Source organism: Salvia hispanica, chromosome 1 (genome assembly GCF_023119035.1).
Source record: "Salvia hispanica cultivar TCC Black 2014 chromosome 1, UniMelb_Shisp_WGS_1.0, whole genome shotgun sequence".
Classification (NCBI taxonomy): Eukaryota; Viridiplantae; Streptophyta; class Magnoliopsida; order Lamiales; family Lamiaceae; genus Salvia; species Salvia hispanica.
In genome coordinates this window covers 12,554,689-12,576,617 of record NC_062965.1, presented here as the reverse complement: position 1 = coordinate 12,576,617, position 21,929 = coordinate 12,554,689, and the positions used below count along the sequence as shown (strand labels likewise).

At 35.8% G+C, this 21,929-nt stretch overlaps 2 protein-coding genes across 3 annotated transcripts; one reads left to right on the top strand and one right to left on the bottom strand.

Moving 5' to 3' along the window:
- The first annotated feature begins 534 nt into the window (after nt 1-534).
- LOC125211113 lies at nt 535-1,413 on the top strand. Of its 2 annotated transcripts, none has more exons than XM_048110821.1 (5): nt 535-592; nt 660-743; nt 860-1,018; nt 1,109-1,258; nt 1,351-1,413. In XM_048110821.1, the coding sequence occupies exons 1-5, from the start codon at nt 551-553 to the stop codon at nt 1,354-1,356; spliced, it is 441 nt and encodes a 146-aa protein (XP_047966778.1). In that variant the 5' UTR covers nt 535-550; the 3' UTR covers nt 1,357-1,413. The 2 variants fall into 2 exon arrangements, with proteins under 2 accessions (XP_047966778.1, XP_047966770.1); XM_048110813.1 differs by having other exon boundaries at nt 1,339-1,413.
- A 6,742-nt stretch (nt 1,414-8,155) lies between these two features.
- On the bottom strand, nt 8,156-9,425 carry LOC125187276. Its single transcript, XM_048083835.1, has 3 exons — nt 9,267-9,425; nt 9,078-9,195; nt 8,156-8,358 (listed from the first exon to the last, which is right to left on the bottom strand). Exons 1-3 carry the CDS (start codon nt 9,423-9,425, stop codon nt 8,321-8,323), a joined length of 315 nt encoding a protein of 104 aa, XP_047939792.1. The 3' UTR covers nt 8,156-8,320.
- Nucleotides 9,426-21,929: the final 12,504 nt, after the last annotated feature.

Genomic DNA, 21,929 nt, shown 5'->3' with positions numbered 1-21,929 from the left:
ATATGCGTTTAGTATCACACATATGCTTATATATTGCTATGACTCAGATATGCGTTTAGTATGACCCAAAGAGCTGATATGATGTTTTTGGATATTGTTAGTGTATCCTTCGGGCGTAGTAATTTTTTGTACCCATGACAAGCTTATCTGATATATGTGATACAAATGCTCTTTTAGTCTGATGCATGATACTGTTTCAAAGTATTCTGTTACAAAAACATAGTGAATCGCAGGGTGGTGTTGTCAGAAGAATCTCCATGAAAGATAGAAACAGAACTAACATAAATGACTTACAGAGTTGTTTTGGTACACCAAATATTGGAGTGAACAAGGTATATCTTCAAGGAATAATTCTATATGTTTATTGATTATTAATGATCTAAACAGGATTCTGCAATGACTTTATCGTATTATATATAGAAATTATTTTTGCAGATCAATGTCATACTTAAACATTCTTTAATATTACTGTTGTATTTAGTCTGTTCCGCAGATCAGTAGTTTCACGGCTATAGGAAGAAATGAATGCTCGGACACAGGAAAATCTGTTATGAGTGTTGGTTCCGGAGCAGCACGTCTATGTGCATCGAAGGTAAATGATATGTACTGAAAGGTTTGTTGAGGTAGTGTATAGTACTTATTATCTATAACTGTTTCAGAGTGAGTATCAGGAGCGCAACCCAAAAAATGATACATCATCACACAGTGGTGGCAGTGCATCACATCCGACCGGTTCAGAAAAGGTACATTAAGCGTTGGTAAACATCGTTGTATGCATCTATTATGACCCAAAGGCTCGTACAGATTGACGTTAGTCAAAGATTATTTCGTAGCTTATTCTGAACTGTCATATAAATAGGAAGGAGTTGTCAATGTGGATGAGATTATAAAATCAGCCGTGGCTGACTACATGGAAGGCGGTGGTAATGATGTTGCAGACGAATTTTTCTTGGAAGCATCAGGAACAAAATTAATTACAAATTTGGATAATAATCTTAGTAGCATTGATGAAACTAAGGTATGTGTCTATCCTTAGTTCCATTATTAAAGAAATACTACAATGTTGTATGCACGTCTTTTGTAACATTTTGATAAAATTAACATGTAGGATAAGGAACTCGCTGTTGAAGCAATTGTAAAGACTGCAGTGGAAGCGTACATGGAATGTGACGAAGTTGATGAGGATTTTGTCACGCCTTTCTCTAATAAGTCAGAACCAAAAGTAGGCAAAGATTTGGTCATCTATGACAACGAACAAGTAATTTGTTGTTATTTTATACATTGATTGAGTTGTTGAAGTCACGCTTTTGAAATTCTGTTCGTTATTGCCACATCAAGAAGTCTCTACAGGAATAATTAGTGCCTACTGCTCGGTACTTAACCAAATGGAAGATTTGAAGTCGGCCACTTCACCCAAAAGGCTATTTTTCACAACCTACCTTGTTGTGAGTTAACCTAACCCACCTATATGGACACGAATATCTAGTTATCATGACATGTTTTTAATGATTTAAAGTTATTACCTAACTCTGCTGCTATAACTTGTGCAGCTGTACACGGTTGTGGAAGCAAATGGAAAAACTAATGATGCAGACAAACTAAATGAATTTGCCACAAACATTGACAAAGAGGTCAGCGAAATACCACACTTCAGATGGGAAGACATAGATATGGCATGTTGTTGTAGCATCCACGATACAAATTCAAAACTGGAATCATATCATAACAGAAATAGGCAACAATTTTAAGGGGACAACATTTACCTATTCGTTGAGTAGGTAGTGTCAAACGAGACAATGTCACCAAATTGCATGAAATTCTTCTTAGCAATAGGATCGCACCAGAATAAATGCATCAGTCGACTACGAGAATCAACCTCATACTCGTACGTGAAGGCGTCACAACTTTCCTTCTTCTTCTTCTTCATCTCGTCTATTATCATTTGGGCGTCATATCCTTCAGCGTATCTTCTGATGTCCCGTGTGTAGTTACGGATGTCCAACACAGTACACCCAACGGACTCATATCCGCCATCAATTCAGTCAACAACTTGAAAGTGAGAGAAGGACCGATATTAGCACCAGCACAATCCGTAATAAATTTTTGATGAACTAGATCAAGTTGACGATTTAATCTCATGAACTTCTGGTGTTGAACCAAAACCATGGGGTGGTTGTGTTCTTCGTTCAAGTGTTGAATGACATAACCACGGTCAGAATCGAATTTGAATGCAACCCGAGCATTACATCCACATTTTTTGGATTTACGTCGTCGTTTGGGATGTTCATCGCTAAATTTCTGCTCACCTTCTATGTGACACACCATGCAAAACCATATGGTAAGATCATCAACCTTCTTTGAACCGTTCTTCCTTGTGTCAAAACCGACACATCGACCATAGTTCTCGTAAAACTCAATGGCGTTGTCCAAAGGAGGGAAGCTACGACCAACAAAAGGTTTAAGCTCTATAGGGCATTCTGGTGTATTTAAATCTGTAATAATAAAAACAAAGACAGTCAGTGGCTGGTTGATTGTCCTAAAATAATACATGCAGTACAAAGTACTGCTAAAACTTGTTACAGTAAATAACATGTCATGCTAAGTGCATATTTGAGTCATACAAAAACATGTCATAGTTGCCCCTTTACTAAGTAATACTTGTATCATTACTACTACCGATGAAGACTCAAAGATAAAAACAACCCAATCGTTGTGTCATACTAAGTGCGGATTGAAGTCATACGAGATAATGGCATAATAAACAGATAAATAAGTAATGATTGTAACATTACTAAAACAAAATGATAAAGAATTCATGGTTGAATCATTATTAAAATTACAGTCACAAAATTAAAATCATAACTTGTATTGTCAAGAATGTCATCGGGGGATGATTGATTATCTAGATGTGAATTAGATGGCGTTTCAGATTCCATTTCCATAACGATTGAATCTGGAAACAAGTGCTCTATAAGTGTAACAGAATGATGCAGCGACTGAATGTTATAAACGGAAATATGTAGTTTTCGACATTGTGGAATGCAAACTCAAAGGCTGTGAAGAAGAAGAAGACAAAACTGGAAACTAAGTAGAAGGTAAAATGAATTTAAGATCGTATGAATCTTCATAGAAGATATGAAGAAGAGAAATTATTGATTGTAACTCACGCTGATGATCAGTGAGTGGAGAGAGGAATATGCAACATTATAGGAACTTCCATAACCAACGAAAACATGGATTAACCAAAGTGACCTTTTATGAATATAAATGATTAAATTAATATAATCTGACAAATAAATCTAGCCATTAAATAATCTAATCTTAAGATGATCACGCCTAATCCTATGGACAATAAACCGTCTGTATTTCTTTATTTAAGGCCATTTTTGTTTGATCAAAATCCTATATAAGGGACCGCATTTTTAGTTATTTAAAAGTTAAAACTCATTTCATATTGGGGTTTAAAATGAAAATATTTCACGTGCATGAACCATATATATTCCTCGAACAATAAATTTTATAATTCAATAATATTAATACACTTGCATTCTAGAATTAAAAGAAAAAAAAAATTGTGTCGCTGTTTTCTTCCTCCCATTTATTTCTCTCTTCCTCTTCAACTCTTTCCTTCATTAGCAAAGTTTTTGTAGCACTCGAATAAACAAACATTACTACTATGTATACTTTGTTTGCCGTTGATGCAAGCCCCGACCGCCGTCGATGCAAACCCCGACCGCCGGCGATTTCCTCTCCCGGACGACACTAAATAATATTATGGCTCATTGATCGGATTTTTTCATCGCATACGAAAAGTAGTAAGAGCCCCCGTCGTAGATCCTCGTCCAAGAATAACAGATTTATTTTGAAGGTAATTAATATTTATTTTTCCTATCAAGAATGTCACATAGATAAATAAGCGCATGAATATTATAGCACCTGTTAAGTGCATGAATAAGCGTGAGTTCTTTCAGATTAGTTGTTGCTGCGTGCTACAGTTTTCCTCTTTCAATCGTGGACTATCATTCCACACCTCCGTCATCTACAATACCAATGAAGAGACATGGGTATGCTGAAATATCAATCAAAATTCAAAAAAAATTTATCAGAGAATGTGTATTGCTCGTCTAAATGGGATCTCTGACACATGAAGTAGCACAATTATATTGGCAAGAGAGGGGTCGAACCACATAGACCATGGACCTACTCGAGATTGTTTCTACAACACGGGTTTGGTGTTAGCCACCACGCCTTGAGCACTGGAGCATGGGACCTAAACACTAGGGTGAGAAACTTGAACTTTAAACATGAAAACAGAGTTAAGAGCTTAAACTAAATCTAACTAAGGGAGCATGGAATGAAATATAATCTCGGCGTCGGAGTTGTCAATTCCTTCGCCGAGACTACAGAGCTAAGCTACATGAAAGTAAGTCAATCATCAACATGAAAGTAAATCAAAGCGGTAAAGAAAGCAAGGATCCAATATCGGAGCTGTCAATTCCTCTGCCGAAACCATTAAATCTATCTAGAAAGCGAGGTGTGAAAGAGCTTCTAAAATGGGGGCGTTAATTCCACCATCGTAACAACCAACACACTGTAAACCTGCACTAAAACATTGAAAACATGAAAATAACTAAAGCTACATAAAACTGGAATTTAACCAGGATCCAACGGCGGAGTCGTCAATTCTTCCGTTGAAACTCGGATCTAACTATAGCATCTCTAAAGCGGTAAAGAAAGCAAAGATCCAACATCGGAGTTGTCAATTCCTCTGCTGAATCCGTTAAATCTAACTAGAAAGCGAGGTGTGAAAGAGCTTCTAAGATGGAGGCGTCAATTCCATCGTCGAATCAACCAACACACTGTAAACCTACACTAAAGTATGGAAAACATGAAATTAAATGTAATCCCAATGTCGGAGTCGTCAATTCCTCCATCGAAACTACAGAGCTAAACTACCAATTGCGAAAAGCATCCAACAATTATAAGTAAATAGCATTATCAACATGAAAATAAACAAAAGCTTCGTAAAATTGGAAATAAGCGAGGTCCAACGCCGGAGTCGTCAATTACCTTGCCGAACTCTTTAAATCTAACTACAAAGCGAGGAGGTGAAAGAGCTTCTAAGGTGGAGGCGTCAATTCCACCGTCGAAATGACCAACGCCATGTAAATTTACACTAGAGTCTTGAAAACATGAAATTAAAAGTGATCCCGACGTCAGAGTCGTCAATTCCTCCATCGGGGCTACAAAGTTAAGCTAAACTAAGCTAAGAGAGCTTCCTACCTAAACTACCGTAGTGTTCAACCCTACTTTATTGTGGAAAACTTCCATTTATAGAGCGGCTTCAATCGTCAACCCTAAGGTACTTCTCGTCTGATTTGACCATTTTATCCTTGTAGTAATTTAGGTTGACCCAACAGATATGTCCTCATGTGGTGGCCTGATCTGTTAGAGTTTGTATACTAGAAATCACGTTTCAAGTGATTGAATGTTGCAAAACTCTTATTTTATTTTCCAATAAATAAAACAGATTATTTTTGTCATAATGTTGTTATGTTTTACATTTAATGGATGTTAATGCATGTTTAAATGTATAAGTTAACTTAACAAAGTCTAAGTCTTTGTTTTAGTAGACCGGTTGTGGGCGTCGTCCACTTTAAGGTAACACGGTCAGTTCTAAACAAAGAAAAAGATGAATTTCACAACCTAGATGGAATTTGACTATCCATCGAGAAAGGTTGCAATGTCAGTCCGCATATTTCTAAGCCTTACTGAAATAAGATGACATTGGTGTGGTATAGCACTAAACGGATCTAACAGCAAGACTTGCCTTAGGCTATCTACCGAAAGGCGAGGTCTTGATAAATATTTATTTCTTAATCAATGTAGGTTAGCATTGAGCATACGGTATTGATTATGCACTGCTTTGACTTATAAAATGGTGCGGGTTTTTCGTAACCCAATTATCCCGATATATTGGGTAGTGGTGATCGATATCTAGCGGTGCTAGGATTGCTATTATATTGAATCGTGCGCGAGCTGAGTCTCGTTTGATAATGTCCTCAAGAGGAGCGCGAAACGAGGTTTTATTATTCGGAACCTAGCTAGTTGGAGTGTGATTACTCTATGAATAATAAATAAGCGTTTCATGCAAAGTCCACTCTTGGAATTAATAAGAAGTTAATTAATTAAGTCAATAGCAGACATTAATTAATTAATGGACATTTTAATCTTAAGCACGGGAAATGAAAGTTAAACGGAAACCCGAATTACTTGTAATTTCGGATTTGGATGGGGAGAGTTCAATATTACTTCTTTAGTGGCTGCTCGTAATATTCCAATTATAACTTATATTAAATTGTGGGTTCAATTTAATTAGTAAAAAGTAAATTGGATGAGCCCATATCCAAAACCTTCCATAGATCCCTGTCTGGGCCCAAAAGGAACTTAATATAAATAGGAGAATAAAGGAGACAGAAATAACACAATTTTATTTGCTAAAATTTTCGAAAATTTCAAATTTCAGTCACAAGCTGTAGGAATTTTCGAATTCCTCTCCTATTCCAAAAAGGATTTCTTCTGTCTTCTTTATTTAAGTCCTAGTATTCTAGTAAGATCAGCCCACACCGATATTGGGATACAGTTCGGGAACCAGAGAGAAGATTTGTGGTTTAGTACTCAAAGCATCACGTGGAGAAGAAGCTAGCCATCTTCAATTCTTTGGAGAATTAATTAGGTATTTTTCTGCTCCGTAGAAAAGCATGTTTTAGGTTTCAATATTCTTAAAGCATGATTGATTCAAGTTATGAGCATGATACATGTGATAATTACGCGAATAGCTTTTGTCTAAATAATCTGCTAAATAGATCTGATTATTATGTGATTAATTTATGCGCCCGCTTCCGCTGCCGGTTCCAACATGATCAACTCATGTCTTCATGTGTTGGCTTGATCAGCTCATGCTTCATGTGGTGACTTGATCAGCTCATGTCTTCATTTGATCAACTTGTTGGCCACCTGGTATTGTCAATTCACCTTTGCCCACTTGATCAGCTTGCACCATCTGCTTGATCCAGCTTGATCAACTTAGCATGGTTGCCTAGTATTGTCACCCCCATCTTGGCTCTCTTGATCAGCTTGTCTCCAACTGATCAATTTGTCCTCATATTTGGCCATTTTTTGCTCCATTTCCGAGTTGATCACGTTGTACTGCATTCTGCTGCTTCAACACCTTTTTTGCTCCTACACACTTAAATTCACCACTTTTTCACATTTATCAACCCAATTAGTGTAATAAACACCTATAAAATCATGCATGAAACAAACCTCATCAACCATCAAAAAGCACCTTTTGTGAGTTGAAACATCTGATCTAACTAAGGTATCAAATTTAGCTCAGTCGGCAGAACGAATGACAACCAACATAGAAGCTGAAAAAAATTGTCAGCAGAAGAGAACTATAGAATTTTATAAAGAAGTATCGAGATCTGATAAGAAGTTTAAGGGTTTTCATGGAAGTAACTATTCTGCACCTTCTTGCACTCAGGAGTGCAGTCAAGAAAGAGAATCAAAATCCATACAATGATCTCAAGATCCCTCTGTGATTAGAGGTGCCCACGGTTTAGGAACCGGCGGTTACGGTTCGGAATCGCCGGTTCCGATTTTAGAAATTGTTGAACCGGAACCGAACCGCGAGGGTGTTTCGCGGTTCCGGTTTAAGTTTCAGTTCCGAATCGGCGGTTTTTCGGCGGTTTTTTACGTTTTTCACGGTTCCGAACCATCGGTTTTTTTGCGATTTTTGCGGTTCCGGCTTGATTTCACGGTTTTCGGCGGTTTTTCGCGATTTCGGTTTGGAACCGTCGATTCTCGACGGTTCCAGCATGGTTTCGGTTCGAAAATTTTTGGACCTGAACCGAACCACGGTTCAAAAATCGACGGTTTCGATTCAGGTAAATTCTCACGGTTTGTAACAGCCCACATTTATTTTAATGCTAATAATAGTTTCATATAGAAAGTGAATGATACCATAAAGTGGAGTAGTACTTTAAACTACTATGTTTGCTTGCTTTACATTATTATCTATGTTGAGAAAAATTAATTACTAAGATGTGAGAAAGGAAGCTTGCTAGAATGATAAATACAAGAAGTCGAGGAATGATTTATGCAAGTGCAAGTATAGTAGAAGAATATTAAGTGTTCATGTACATATATGAGATAATGTTCTTTAACATGAGTAATACAGTAGCGATACATGTGAATATAATTTTCAACTCTCTAATATTTAGTACTATACAATAGCAGCTTCTCGGATAGCCATTCCTTATTCTTGAATGCCCACTTTCTCTCCCAAACCATGTCCTGCAGTCAAAGAAGATGAGTTTGTGATACTAGAAGACAAAGTACTTCTACACTCTACTTCCTTATTTAGTCAAAGAGGAAATAGTCCATGAAAGAACAACTTTGACATCATTCTATTGATGGTGACACCGAAGCACACACGCGTTACCATCTTTCAAAATCTTGCAAGAATAAACCCTTCCCCATGCATGCTCCAACAGTGAGTTAATTAGCATAGTAAGTTAATTAGAATCAGAAAGTCTCCAACATCATGATGAATTTGAGGAGAAGAGTTATGTTTCTTGTCGCCACATTCAAGATCACACGGTAAGAAATTCACTATAAATAGAACATCCCTCTCAACCTTTTTCCCATCACAATCTCTCATCAGCTTCATCGCATAAATGTATCTTTTCCACCCACAAAAATCCATGTTTCCACACATTCAAATTTAGAGGAAGGTGCTTCAAGAGCTTAGCTAGCAAGTAGAGGAGAGTTGCATTTTGTTCACTCACCAAGTTTTCTCATTATCTAAGTAAGTTCCCTACCAAAATTCTTTCTTTAAAGCATGCCATCATTTAGTACATATCTCTGTCCCAAAACTCAAAATACAAGCATGCTTAGTACTTCTTCAAAATCTCAACTTTTATGCATAAATAGGAAAAATCGTAGCCTCTTAAGTCACAAATATATGAAGCCACCCAAATAGGAATTTAACTAAGGAAATAAGAAAAACATGCCTTGGCTGGAATTCTGCTCTCCGGTAAATCGGCGGCGGCGGCGGCGGTGATGGCAAAATCCGGCAAAAGGATGACATTTCTCCGTCCTCTTTAATGTGTTTTCCATTCCTTCTAATTTCTGGAAATTGATATGCAAAGATTCAAATTTTAGAAGCTTATTTTACAAAATTCAAAATGAGATAAACTTACCTTCTGAGCAATGGCAACGGTGGTGACCGGAGCAGTGTCGGCGTAACCGGTGGTGGCAGCCGTTTTCCGGCAGTGGCGAGAGGGAGTTGAGAGAGAGAGACGTTGGGGGAGGGAAGGAGGCGCAGCAAGGGAGAGAGAGTTGAAGTGAGTAGGGTTCATCTTTTATTTCCTTGTTGGACTAAAAGATTGGACTTTAAATTAATTAAGTTTGGGCCTCTTTTATTTACTCTCTACTACATGGAATGGATCCTTTTTAAATCAAATTAGTAGAGCCCAAGTCTTTCTTTAAATATTAGAGTTGGTCTAGTCCAACTTATTTGATGAGTATAATTAATTCTTGAGATTTGAATTATTTAACTAGTAAGCTATGTTGAAGTGTAGTTTTGGAGATTACGTGCCTTAGATTAATATGTGCTCTAGCATAATTGGAGTAAAGTAATTTATGGTTATATTAGTCATGTAATCTCTCGATTAATGTATTCCTTGCAAAAGAATTAATTCTCCTAGTTGAATGGTTTAAGTTGATGTCTTTTAAGGAATGGGATGAGATATGATCCTAGGTGTATGACATCTACTTTTACTTATCTTGAAGCTAAATAGTTGTTATTAATTTTCTTAAGGCATTCGCAAGGAAGTAATACCATAAGGAGGAGGTATTTTTGTATCAAAGTTGCAAGGACCTAAGGTGAACTTTCGAACTTATATACAAATGAAAGTATGAAATATATTGAGATAATATTTATCTATGCAAATGATATTGTCCTTCTGTTGTTGTTTCTGAAAAAGCCGGTACCAATGTTAAGAAAGGTCGTGAAACCGGTAAAATTCAGAAATCGGAGGAGGTCAAATAATAGTTTTTGGATCAACTGCGAGAACAGAAGTCTAAGCACCAACCTGAAACTTTTGTTATACGAGTTCGTACATTAACATCGACATGATTTTAGGTACGTTTAAATTATTTAGCGTTATCTTTTCATTCAGCTAGAAACTTCGAGGAAGAAATTTTTTTTAAGGAGGGTAGAGTTGTTGATGCACTATTTATTAGCACTAAAAATACTTGCAAGTTTACGGGGTAGATCTAGTATAGCTAAAGGTCAGTACCGGGATATCGAGCACTGGGAATAAGATTGCAACTGGCTATCATATACTAAGCGTTATACTATCTAGACATACGGAGTTTTTGGGTTTTGGATTTGTAAACTAGGCAAAAATATGAACAAATAAAAGAAAACAAAATAATACAAAGCAGGCTAAGGAATGTAGAGTTTTAGAATCCAACCACTACGACCTAGTGATGATTAATCTTATAGGACCTTTACCTTTATGTGTCTTAGGATTATTATGAAAGTCGCGATTCTAGGATAAGTCCTCTCTCGAGTGCACCTACCCAGCAGATTAGACTCTAACTATCAAAGTCTCCTTCCAATAGATTAGATTGAAACTCCTTAAGTTCTACTCAAGCCCTCACAAAGGGTCCCTCTCTCGAGTGCAGATAAACCTATGTGTTGTACTCGTTCCTTTTACCACGTAAAACTAGCTATCTCTCGATTAATCTAGTTAAACGGACATAGTTCTAAAGTTGGCCAGACAAAAGAACAATAAAAGCACAAGAACAAGCAAAACAATCACAAGAGATAGGAAAAAGTTCAATTCAATAAATCAAAACATGTTCATAATAGTTTTCACCAAAAAATCTACAAATGATGTCTAACTACTCATAGACAAGTAGTAAAAACAATAAAAGTGCTAGACATGAAAGAAATCGATAAAATCGAAGATTGAATCTTCAATCTTCAGTCTTCTCTTACCTGGATCTGTAGAGCTCCGCTCCAATGGAAGATGGATGAATTGATGTGTGGAAAAATAGAATGGAGGTATGTGTAGAGGGGGAGAAGGGATTGGAGGCTCTGAGATCAAGAATGTGAATTAGATTAAGGGGTATTTATAGGTGGGAAAAAAGGCTTAGACATGGTAAAAAAATTCTCCTCCAAGTAATAGAAAATATAATAATTTTGATTCCCCAATTAATGGGAGATATTTGGGCAATAATTTCCTCCTTCCTTGATTTTCCGCCTAATTTTCGCTAGCTTTGACTGCACTGCGCAATGTTCGTAGAGTAGTCATAACTTTCTCTATAGAACTCCGATTGAGACGTTCTACGTATCCACGCAAAGCTCTTTCGAAGACGAAGAGAATGGTATGTAGTAAGCACTGATTGGACTTCAAACATGCTGGCAGAATGGGCTCGAACAGAGGCTGTTGTACCTTTTTGCACCTTTTTCTATCTATTTCTATTATTTACCAACAAACACATAAAAATACCAAATGTATAACATATGCAATTTAAGAATATAATATGAATGATTGACATTTAAAAGGCGTCAAATCTAGCCCTTAAAAATATGCAAAATCCGTGTTTGTCAGTTGTAACGCCCTATAAATGACCCTAGATGAAATTACTATTCTGATTATATAATCCTTGATTTAGGTTTTTGGAAAATAAAGATTTATATTGAAAATGTAAAATAATTAATAGGCATACTTGATAGATTGCTGAAGTTCAAAATATGAGGATAATTAAGAATTGGAATTATTATATAAATTGGATTAAAAATAAATTATATTGAAAGTATGATGGTTGTCGGTTTAGAATAAAAGTGTTAATCTAATTTAATTATTTGATTAAACAAGCATAGGAATAAAGTGTTGGAATTAACTTTAAGACTAAACAAGGGAATTTATATCAACGTCTATTGTATTAAGAGGTTAACTTAATAGTTAGTAACGACTAGATATTAATAGTAAAATGAATGTATACACATATTTTGTTGTAGGAAATAAAAGAAAATGAAAAGGTAAAATAGTAGAGAAATTGAGAGGAGTGTGAATTATTCTAGAATTACCTATGATAAATCCTTTTTATAGTTTCTTTTAAAGAAGAAAGGGGAGGAAAGAATCACTCTCTTCACCTCTTACTCTCTCTCACACAAAAAGGAGAAAATAAATAAAACACCACACTCCAAGCCCCACACTCACCGTCTGCAGTGTTGGTCGGACCACCACCCGGCTACCCAGCGTCTCCGGCGTCACCTCATCCTCATCCCCTAAAGTTGTCATATTTTGGAGTCATGTCTCAGTCATTGCCTCTCCGTTAGCACTACGCCCTACTTAGTCACTGATCAAATCTCATTTTGGGTACCTATCTTGTTTTGATGGACTGTAGAATGTCTAAGATAAATTTTATACCTTGGATTATGCTGTGTTGTAAATATGCTACATTGTATGTTTTGCTAACATTGAAATATTCATACCTATATATATAAAATTGCATGGTGCAGAATATAATTGGTTATCAGTTAGTCTATAAAAATGATTTTTTTACTCAGCATATTTTTGATACCGGGATTGTGACACTTTCGATTCGGTCAATCGATGACCGAGATTGGGGGTGTTACAGTATTAATGTATTGATGATAGGTCTAATAGTTCATTTTATTCTATATCTAATTATGTATAGTTTTTATGGTAGTGAGTTGAGTTTGTTTTTCACTCATGATCTTAGTCACAATGTGATATGAAATATTTGTTCACAATATGATATGAAATATTTGTTCAATAGTATATGAACTTTAGTAATTTTTTCACACAATTTTTATTTATAGTATAACAAAATTTGTGAATTAATTGTTACAATAGTATTTTGCTTTTCTTGATTTCATGACTTACATGTATGACTCATATTACATAATTTAATTAGAAAAGAATAAATTGTTGACAATATTTATGTTATTTAAGTATAAAAAAATTAAATAAGACATCTTGATTATAAAAATTATATTTAAATAAATATATAATGCATGATAATTATGGTGACAAAGGTTAATAATTTTAGAAAATTTGTTCTATTTATAAACTCAATATGATTATAAGGATTTAATTATAGTAGATTTACTATATTTATAGAGTATTTTGAATTTAAATGAAATTAATATCTACCTTCAAATATTTATATTGTATTTATAATTTATGATTACATACAACTTTTAAATATAATATTTATCTGCCAATTCTTGAGTGTTTGATTGTCCTACATTCTGTAATATTACTTCAGTTTTTACAGATTTTATGATATTTTTGGAACTAAGATGTTTAATTTGTTTTGTAATGCATAGAGAAACATTATTATAATATATCAACAAACAAATAATTTATAAATAAATATTTTAATAAATTATTTTTTAATTTTCTATTGCTGCATAATAATTTAATATTATATCATTTAAAGAAATAAGATATCGTGCATAGCACGTTTTTCTTTTTAACGACACAATATAGTTTACTTATGTTTATTTGTTCGTGAATTAATTGAAAGAAATCTTTTTTTTTAGTATTGATTTTTATAATTAAAATTTTTCTTTACTTTTAAGTTAATCATAATATATAATTTACTATTATATTTTATTTTTTAATTTTTTTTCCGAATAAATACATACAATGGTGTAATTTTATATTTAAATACCACCATAACAACCTTTTTACAATATTACATTGACTATATGAAAGTACATTTCTTTAGTAAACTCTGATACCATGTTTTGTATACGCATTCGAGGTTTAGAACAAGGATAACATACAGATCACTATGCTAACGGAAGCTTTTTTCTTGTTTCATTTTACAAAAAAATGTGACCGTTTACTACTAAATTAATGTTTCTTGTTCATTTTTAACATAGTACGGTCAATGACGGAACTAGGAATTTAAATAAACCGGGGGTGAAAAATTTAAAAATTATAACAAGAGTAAAATATTTAATTTCATATACAACAACATTACAATTTTAAAAAGTATTAAATTACTCCTTCTGTCCTTCTGCAGTAGAGACATTTCATTTTCAGCATTTATTTTGGAAAAATGATACTCCCTCCGTCCCATAGTAGATGTCACACTTGAGAGATTGCACGAGATTTTAGGATATATTAATTTGTGTGATAAGTGGTGAGAGAAAATATAATTTTGTAATTTATGTGAGAGGGAAATTTTTCCAAAAGAATAAATGTGATATCTTTTGTGGGACAAACTAAAAAGGAAAGTGTGACATCTATTATGGGACGGAGAGAGTAATAAATAGAGTAATTAAATAGAGAAAACGTAAAATAAGAGAGAAAATAATATCGAGAATACTCTTTTTTATATTATTCTCTCTCTTACTTTACTCTATCTCCACTTTAACTATTTATTAGTATATTTTTCCAAAATGAGTGTTCAAATGAAACCCATCTACTAAGGAGGGAGTAATTGTCTTAGACGAATTGTAGTAAAAAAAGTTTTTCACTATCAATTTTATATACTTTATCCACATGACAAATATATTTTAATAAGTTTCACAAATACTCTTTATCTTAGTAAATTTAAGACTGTTTGGAACTAAACTTTTTTTCTTTATTTGGGAGTAGTTATGTAGTTTGTGATGATTTGATTTTAATTATTAAGGGTGGAATTAAATTATGATAAAAGTATTTTATACGATGGAGTATTGGACTATACATATGTTAGGGAGAATAAAATAAATTAAATGCTCCTTTCATTTTGCTCAATAAGATGGAGTATCAAAATAGGGTAAATATAGTTATTTATCACTAATTTTTATACCATTTGACACGTCTTTTCCTTCTTCCAATGCTAGAGATATATAAAAAACAAAAAAAAAACAAAAAAACAACGGATCTTTTGCACTCCAGTTCCTCTTTCTTCTTTCCGTAATTCCTCTTTTTGCATACTTCTCTCGGGCGGCGGGACTCTTGGGGCGGAGACTGAAAGCTTTAGAGATAGACTCCATAAATGGAACCAGAGAAAGAGACAAATATTATCAGAAGAGATATTTCATTGCACCTTTGTTCAACAATACATTAGGAATTTATACAAGATGAAAGAAGCATCTAGAAAGTGACATCAATGCTAATTGTCCATGAAAGACCACAAGAGATTCCCAATTCTGTTAGGATCTCATCACAGTGGCTATGCAACGTCGCCACGTTGCATATTTGTTTTCTCTTCTTTAATCTTAACTCTATTACGCCCCCGCAATTCGAGCGTAGATAGCGAACACATGCCGAGTTTGTTTCGTAATCTAGCGAAGAATTGGAGACTAAGAGGCTTTGTGAGTATGTCCGCCACTTGGTCGATTGAAGGGACATGACGTAGGTCAAGTTGCTTAGCTAGGACCTTGTCTCGGACGAAATGCACATCCAATTCGATGTGTTTGGTGCGTGCATGAAGGACGTGATTGGATGCCAAGGAAATAGCACTCAAATTGTCGACCCAAATGGTGGGTGGCTTGGGTGGCAGCATGTTAATTTCAGAAAGCAGAGACATGATCCAAGTGACCTCAGATGCAGTGTGAGCGAGGCTGCGATATTCAGCTTCAATGCTCGAGCGAGATATGACATATTGTTTCTTTGAGCACCAAGAAATAAGATTAGACCCAAGAAAAGTGCAATATCCAGTGACTGACTTCCTATCATCAAGATCTGAGGCCCAATCTGAGTCACAAAAGGCACTAACCATGTTATTTGAGCGACGAATGTGAAGACCGAAGTCAATTGTGCCAGCCAGATAGCGGAGAATGCATTTCACAGCCTTCCCATGAGTGTCAAGAGGAGAGGCCATGTATTGGCTCACTTTGTTGACAGAATAACTTATTTCAGGACGAGAAATTGTGACATATTGCAGGGCGCCTACTATGCTTCTATAGAGTTTCCCATCGGGAATGGGATTGCCATCTGACTTGCTGAGATGAGGAGAGGAAATCATGGGAGTGGATATTCCTTTGGCATCTTGCATTTTGAGTTTGGACAAGAGCTCTTTTATATATGTTGACTGATTAAGGTGAATCCCCTTATCAGTTTTACTCACTTCAATTCCCAAGAAAGTCTGCACCTCGCCTAGATTCTTCAAAGAAAAATGAGAGCTCATTTTGTCAATGACATCTTGTATGCATGAAGGAGAATTCCCAGTGATTAATATATCATCAACATAGATTAAAAGGTAGATCACTTTTCCATTTGAAGACCTGTGAAAGAAGGAGCCATATGCCTTAGATTGTGAGAAGCCAAGAGAGATCAGAACCGAGTGTACTGTGAAAAACCAAGCTCTTGAAGCTTGTTTCAAACCATTGAGTGACTTGTTTAATTTGTAAACAAGGTTGGGAGAGCCTTGTTCGAAACCCGGAGGCTGCTTCATGTAAATTTCTTGCTCAAGATCGCCATGAAGAAAAGCATTATTTACATCAAGGTGTGTGATGCTCCAGTTGGCAGAAGTGGCCAAGCTTAAGATAATTCTGATGGTGTTTGGCTTGACGATGGGGCTGAATGTCTCGAAGTAGTCAAAACCCGGCTGTTGGGAGAACCCTTGAGCAACCAATCGAGCCTTGTGCCGAGCTATAATACCATTAGAAAACCTTTTGATTCTGAAAATCTATGTACATTCAATGAGATTTTTGCCAAGTGGCAGCTCAGTCAAAGTCCATGTATGATTTTTAAGCAAAGCTAGAAATTCATCTAACATTGCTCGCTTCCAAACGGGTATGAGTAAAGCAATATAGGCAGATTTTGGAAGTAGAGATGAGGGTAGGACAGCAATCAGCAGCTTGGGCTTGAAGACACCAGCCTTTGCCCTAGTAATCATTGGATGAGGAGAAGATCTGCTTGAGCTGACGAGGAATCACTAGAAGTGGAGGGTGGATCAGAATGGTGATCATGATGCTCAGTAGGAGGATCAGGGATTACAGCAGTTTTTGGAGGAATGAGATCAGGTTGTGGGATTTGAGTGGGAGGATTATCAGTAGGTGAGTTCTGAGAAGAGAGTCTATGATCGTTAGATGAATTTTGAGCTGAAGTTTGAGGTGTGAGAGGATTTTGATGTGGAAAGCTAGCAGCTGGAGAGGTAGAGTGTGGAGAAAAGAGTGACTAAAGGGGAAAGAGGATAGTGAAAAAAAAGTGTGTATCAGTGATGGGGGGAGATGAATGAGTTCTCTGAGGGAATTGCAGCTCATCAAAGACAATATCTCTTGTAACAACAACTTTTCCACTAGGCAATAATGCTTTGTAGCCTTTATGTGAGCTGCTATATCCCAAAAAAGTTGCAGCATCATATCTATATTGTAGCTTGTGCTTATTGTAAGGTCTAAGGAATGGGTAACAAAGACATCCAAAGACTTTTAGAATGTGATAATCTGCTTTCACATTAAAAAGTTTCTGATAGGGAAAAACAAATTGCAGTACCTTAGAGGGTATCCTATTGATGAGAAACACAGCAGTGACAAAAGCATCGTCACAAAAGCGTGAAGGAAGAGCTGCTTGACCGAGCATTACCATGAAGGGGCTGATTGAGAATCCAGACTGAAATCAGATGGAGGGGTAAAAGATGGAGGAGAATAGGTGGGAGGGCCACGAACTTGAGCAAGATTAGCTGCTGGGTTAGAGTTGAAATTAGAATGAGAAGGAGCAGTAGGTTGATGATAGTGTCTTGGAGGCTGGGATTGTTGAGGTGTGGTGAAATTTTGGTCGAACTTGTACCAACATTTCTCGGCCATATGGCCAGGCTTGTGACAAAGTTGACAAGAGAGGCGATTAGAGTAGTAACTCCTTCCACCATGACCTCTTCTACCACCTCGGAAACCACCTCTGCCACCATCACTTCTACTTCTTCCCGGATGCTGCTGACTTTGTTGAAAAATGGATTTGTCCCTTTGATTAGAGGTATGAGCAAGATTCAGGGATGGTTGAGATCCCTCAAGGCTCCCTGCAGCAGGCATTGCAGATTCTTCTAGCCTTGATTCAAAACTCAACAGTAGAGCACGAGTGTCTTCAACAGAGTACGCATCAATTTTTGAGGAAATTGCTACAATGATACCATGAAAGCTTTAGAGATAGACTCCATAAATGGAAGCAGAGAAAGAGACAAATATTATCAGAAGAGATATTTCATTGCACCTTTGTTCAACAATACATTAGAAATTTATACAAGATGAAAGAAGGATCTAGAAAGTGACAGCAATGCTAATCGTCCATGCAGGACCACAAGAGATTCCCAATTCTGTTAGAGACTGGTCGGAGGACGGCCATGTAATGGGGAATCTGGGTCTGGGGCTGGCCAAGCCCCCGCTGGCGCGGGGGTTTGTCTCCATGTAGTTCCGTCACTGAGTACAGTGGTCCTCTTTCTAATTCATTGCTGCAGGGAAGTTGAGGATATAAACGAAGATCATGATTTTGAAGGTATTAAATCAATTAAGAGAATAGTAGCTTTGTACATGATCATCTTTTAAATAAACATGGGCACTTATGTTGAGTATATAGGCAAGGGTGATGATGAGTATACAAATACTCCTTCTGTCCCATTAGAAATAAACGTTTTCCTTTTTGGTCTGTCACATTAAAAATGAAATGTTTCTAAAAATGGAAACAATATTCTCTCTACTTTTTCACCTCTCTTATTTTACTCTCTCTTCATTAACTCATAAAACAACACAACATAAAATTATGTGCTGAAAAGCAAATGTTGCATATTTAATGGGACGAAGGGAGTATAAGTGAAGAGCATGAGAAGAGAGTGATGGTGAATACACTGTAGTGCTAACTAAATGCTACTCCCTCCGTCCCGGCTAAGATGACATATTCCTTAGCCGACACGAGATTTTAGGAGTTATTGGTTAAAGTATTTAATTGGAGAGAGAAGATGTGGGTATAAGTATTAAAATAGAGAAAGAAAGAAAGATGAATATTTTAATAGGAGTGAGAAAAAGTGGTTGGATGTATTAATTGGAGAGAAAATATTTCCAAAATATGAAATGTGTCATCTTAATTGAGACAAACTAAAAATGAAAACGTGGCATCTTAAGCGGGATGGAGGGAGTACCTAGTTAAGGTATACGTACAATCATTAATATTCAATCTTATTTAGGCACCGATCGATACTTTTTGGCCTTGGCTTTTATCTTCCATCCATTGAGATTAAATAAAGGGTACGGATTGAGATGTGATATTTCTCAATTTGATTGTATATGTATTAATGTCTAGGATGTCAGGTTGGAATACACACGAGCTTCATTTTTCTCAGTTAAGCATGTTTGACCAACATCTTACCTTAATTGAGACCTTTTAAGGGGGCGGAGGGTCATTTCTAATATTCGTAATACATTGCTAATATCCTAATACTATTGAATTAAGTAATTAGATGAGTGTCTGGGCACGTTTGACCAACATCTTACCTTAACTGAGATCTTTTAAGGGAGTGAAGGGTCATTCCTAATATCCCTAATGTGTTGCTGATATTTAGATGAGTGTCTATGCACATTTGACCAACATCTTACTATCACTAAGATTTAATTGAATATTTTAGAATATGCAAATATGTCATGTCGCAGTATTATTACTTTTATCGTGAGAAGCATGTTCTTTATAACTAATACTAGAAGATTACTAAATTTTAGTTGAAATTTGTAAATAATTGAATTTTAGTTGGGATTTAATAAACGATGAGTTGGGTGCACAGGTGAACATCAATTGTTAATTTACGAGTTAACAAATCGTTGTCATGAGTACGCAACTACTTCTTTTATTTTACTCCCTTCGTCCACGAAAATTTGTTCCAGTTTTCCATTTCCGTCTGTCCCCCAAAATTTGTCTCATTTCACTTTTACCATTTTTAGTAGTGGACCACGTATTCTACTTACTCATTCATGCTCACATTTTATTATAAAACTAATATTTTAAAAGTAGGACCCACAACCCACTAACTTTTTCAATTCACTTTCCATTACATTTTTTAAAACTCGTGCCCGGTCAAACCGGGACGAATTTTCGTGGACGGAGGGAGTATTATTTTTTTTATTTTTTTATTTTGTAGAGAAGGCGGCGGATCGTGCTTTTGGGTGCAGCATGAAATGGGTTTGTTAATGATAATGCAAGTAAGCTTCCAGTTATAAATAGAGCAAATTAATCAGTGATTCATATCCTATATCCATCTCAGAAAAATATAATGGGGTCTTCCACAATTTCCATCTTCCTAAGTCCTAACACTTTCCTTCTTCGCCGCCACCGCTGCCGGACATAATTCTCCACTGGATTTCTTGATCGCCCACAACGGCATACGGGCGCAGGTTGGCGTCGGGCCCATGATCTGGTCGCCAACTACGCCCTGAGCCGCGCCGGTGAATTCTTGGGTGATAGAGAAGTGTGCATAGATGCAGATGTCCGACAACCCGGAGTTCACCGGGTTGCAGTCGCCGGCGCGGCTCAGGGCGTAGTTGGCGACCAGATCATGGGCCCAACGCCAACCTGCGCCCGTGTGCCGTTGTGGGCGATCAAGAAATCCAGTGGAGAATTCTGTCCGGCAGCGGTGGCGGCGAAGAAGGAAAGTGTTAGGAAGAGGGAAATTGTGGAAGACCCCATTATATTTTGGATATTATAGGATGTATGCATCACTTATTTGCTTTTTTTATAACTGGAATTTTACTCGTATTAGAGTGTAATAGCTGGAATTCTTATTTGTATTTGCTCATTATCTACCAAAAATGCGGTAATGTGTTGGTGTAGTTTCCGAAGCATTTTGTTAATCTTTGTATGCTTGTCCTCCTATTACAGTCCTTATACAATCTCTGTTTGCTTGTCCTCCTAAAAGTATATATATACACTCAGTGTAGTTCTTGAAGCTCATTTAAAAATAGCGAAGTCTTTACAACCCGGCTGTGCACGTTCACACACAAATGAAAGAAAACAAATCGATCTTCATCATCTTTAGAATGACGCCGGTAGTCGAGGGATGGATAAGTGAACATGGTTGTTTTCGATTGCCTCTGCTCACTTTATAATTCGCCATTTTATTTTATTTTTATTTTTCTACTTGTGCTAGTTCTTTGTTATATTCCTTCTGTTCCATTAGAAATGCAACGTTTTCCTTTTTAGATTGTCCCACTAAAAATGAAACATTTCCTAAAATGGAAGCATCAATCTCTCTACTTTTCTCTTTCTCTTACTTTACTCTCTCTTCATTAACTCACAAAATAACACTGCATAAAATCTCGTGCCGAAAACCAAATGTTTCATATTTATTGGGACGGAGGGAGTATTAGTTTTATAATAAAATATGAGTAAAATGAGTTAGTGGAATATGAGTCCTACTTACCATTTACGATAAAAATGAAGTGTGACAATTATTATGGGACGGACCAAAATGGAAAAGAGTGACAATTATTGTGAGACGGATGGAGTATTATTTATTAAAATTGCAGTGATTTCAAGTTGTTGGATATCAAATAATAAAATGCAATTCTAGAAAATATATAAAACTAAGAGCCTTGAAAGAAAAACAACAGTAAAAATAATAATTAAAATATTATTTAAAATTTACTTAAAAAATGATTCGGCAACTACATTAGCAATCAACGCCACTCAAAATAATATTAAATATATATGTAACAACATTAATGTTATATTTTTGTTTTAGGAAAATCGATAATGGTTTTAGAAAAACATTTTATTAGTGAAGTTAATTTAAATTTTGAGATAATAATAGCATATAAAAAGTGAATAATTCTATTTTAAAGAAAAATGTTTTTCCATACATTTAAATTGTTCTTCTCATTAGAGAATCATATATAATTATAT

Bases quoted from the DNA above. Each gene is read 5' to 3' on its own strand.
- LOC125211113 (XM_048110813.1), top strand. From the start codon at position 551: ATGAGTGTTGGTTCCGGAGCAGCACGTCTATGTGCATCGAAG. The intron at 744-859 runs GTACATTAAGCG...TCATATAAATAG, and splicing joins ATCCGACCGGTTCAGAAAAG to GAAGGAGTTGTCAATGTGGA. The intron at 1,019-1,108 runs GTATGTGTCTAT...ATTAACATGTAG, and splicing joins GTAGCATTGATGAAACTAAG to GATAAGGAACTCGCTGTTGA.
- LOC125187276 (XM_048083835.1), bottom strand. From the start codon at position 9,425: ATGAACCCTACTCACTTCAACTCTCTCTCCCTTGCTGCGCCTCCTTCC. The intron at 9,196-9,266 runs GTAAGTTTATCT...ATCAATTTCCAG, and splicing joins CCGTTGCCATTGCTCAGAAG to AAATTAGAAGGAATGGAAAA. The intron at 8,359-9,077 runs GCATGTTTTTCT...CTTTGACTGCAG, and splicing joins AGAGCAGAATTCCAGCCAAG to GACATGGTTTGGGAGAGAAA.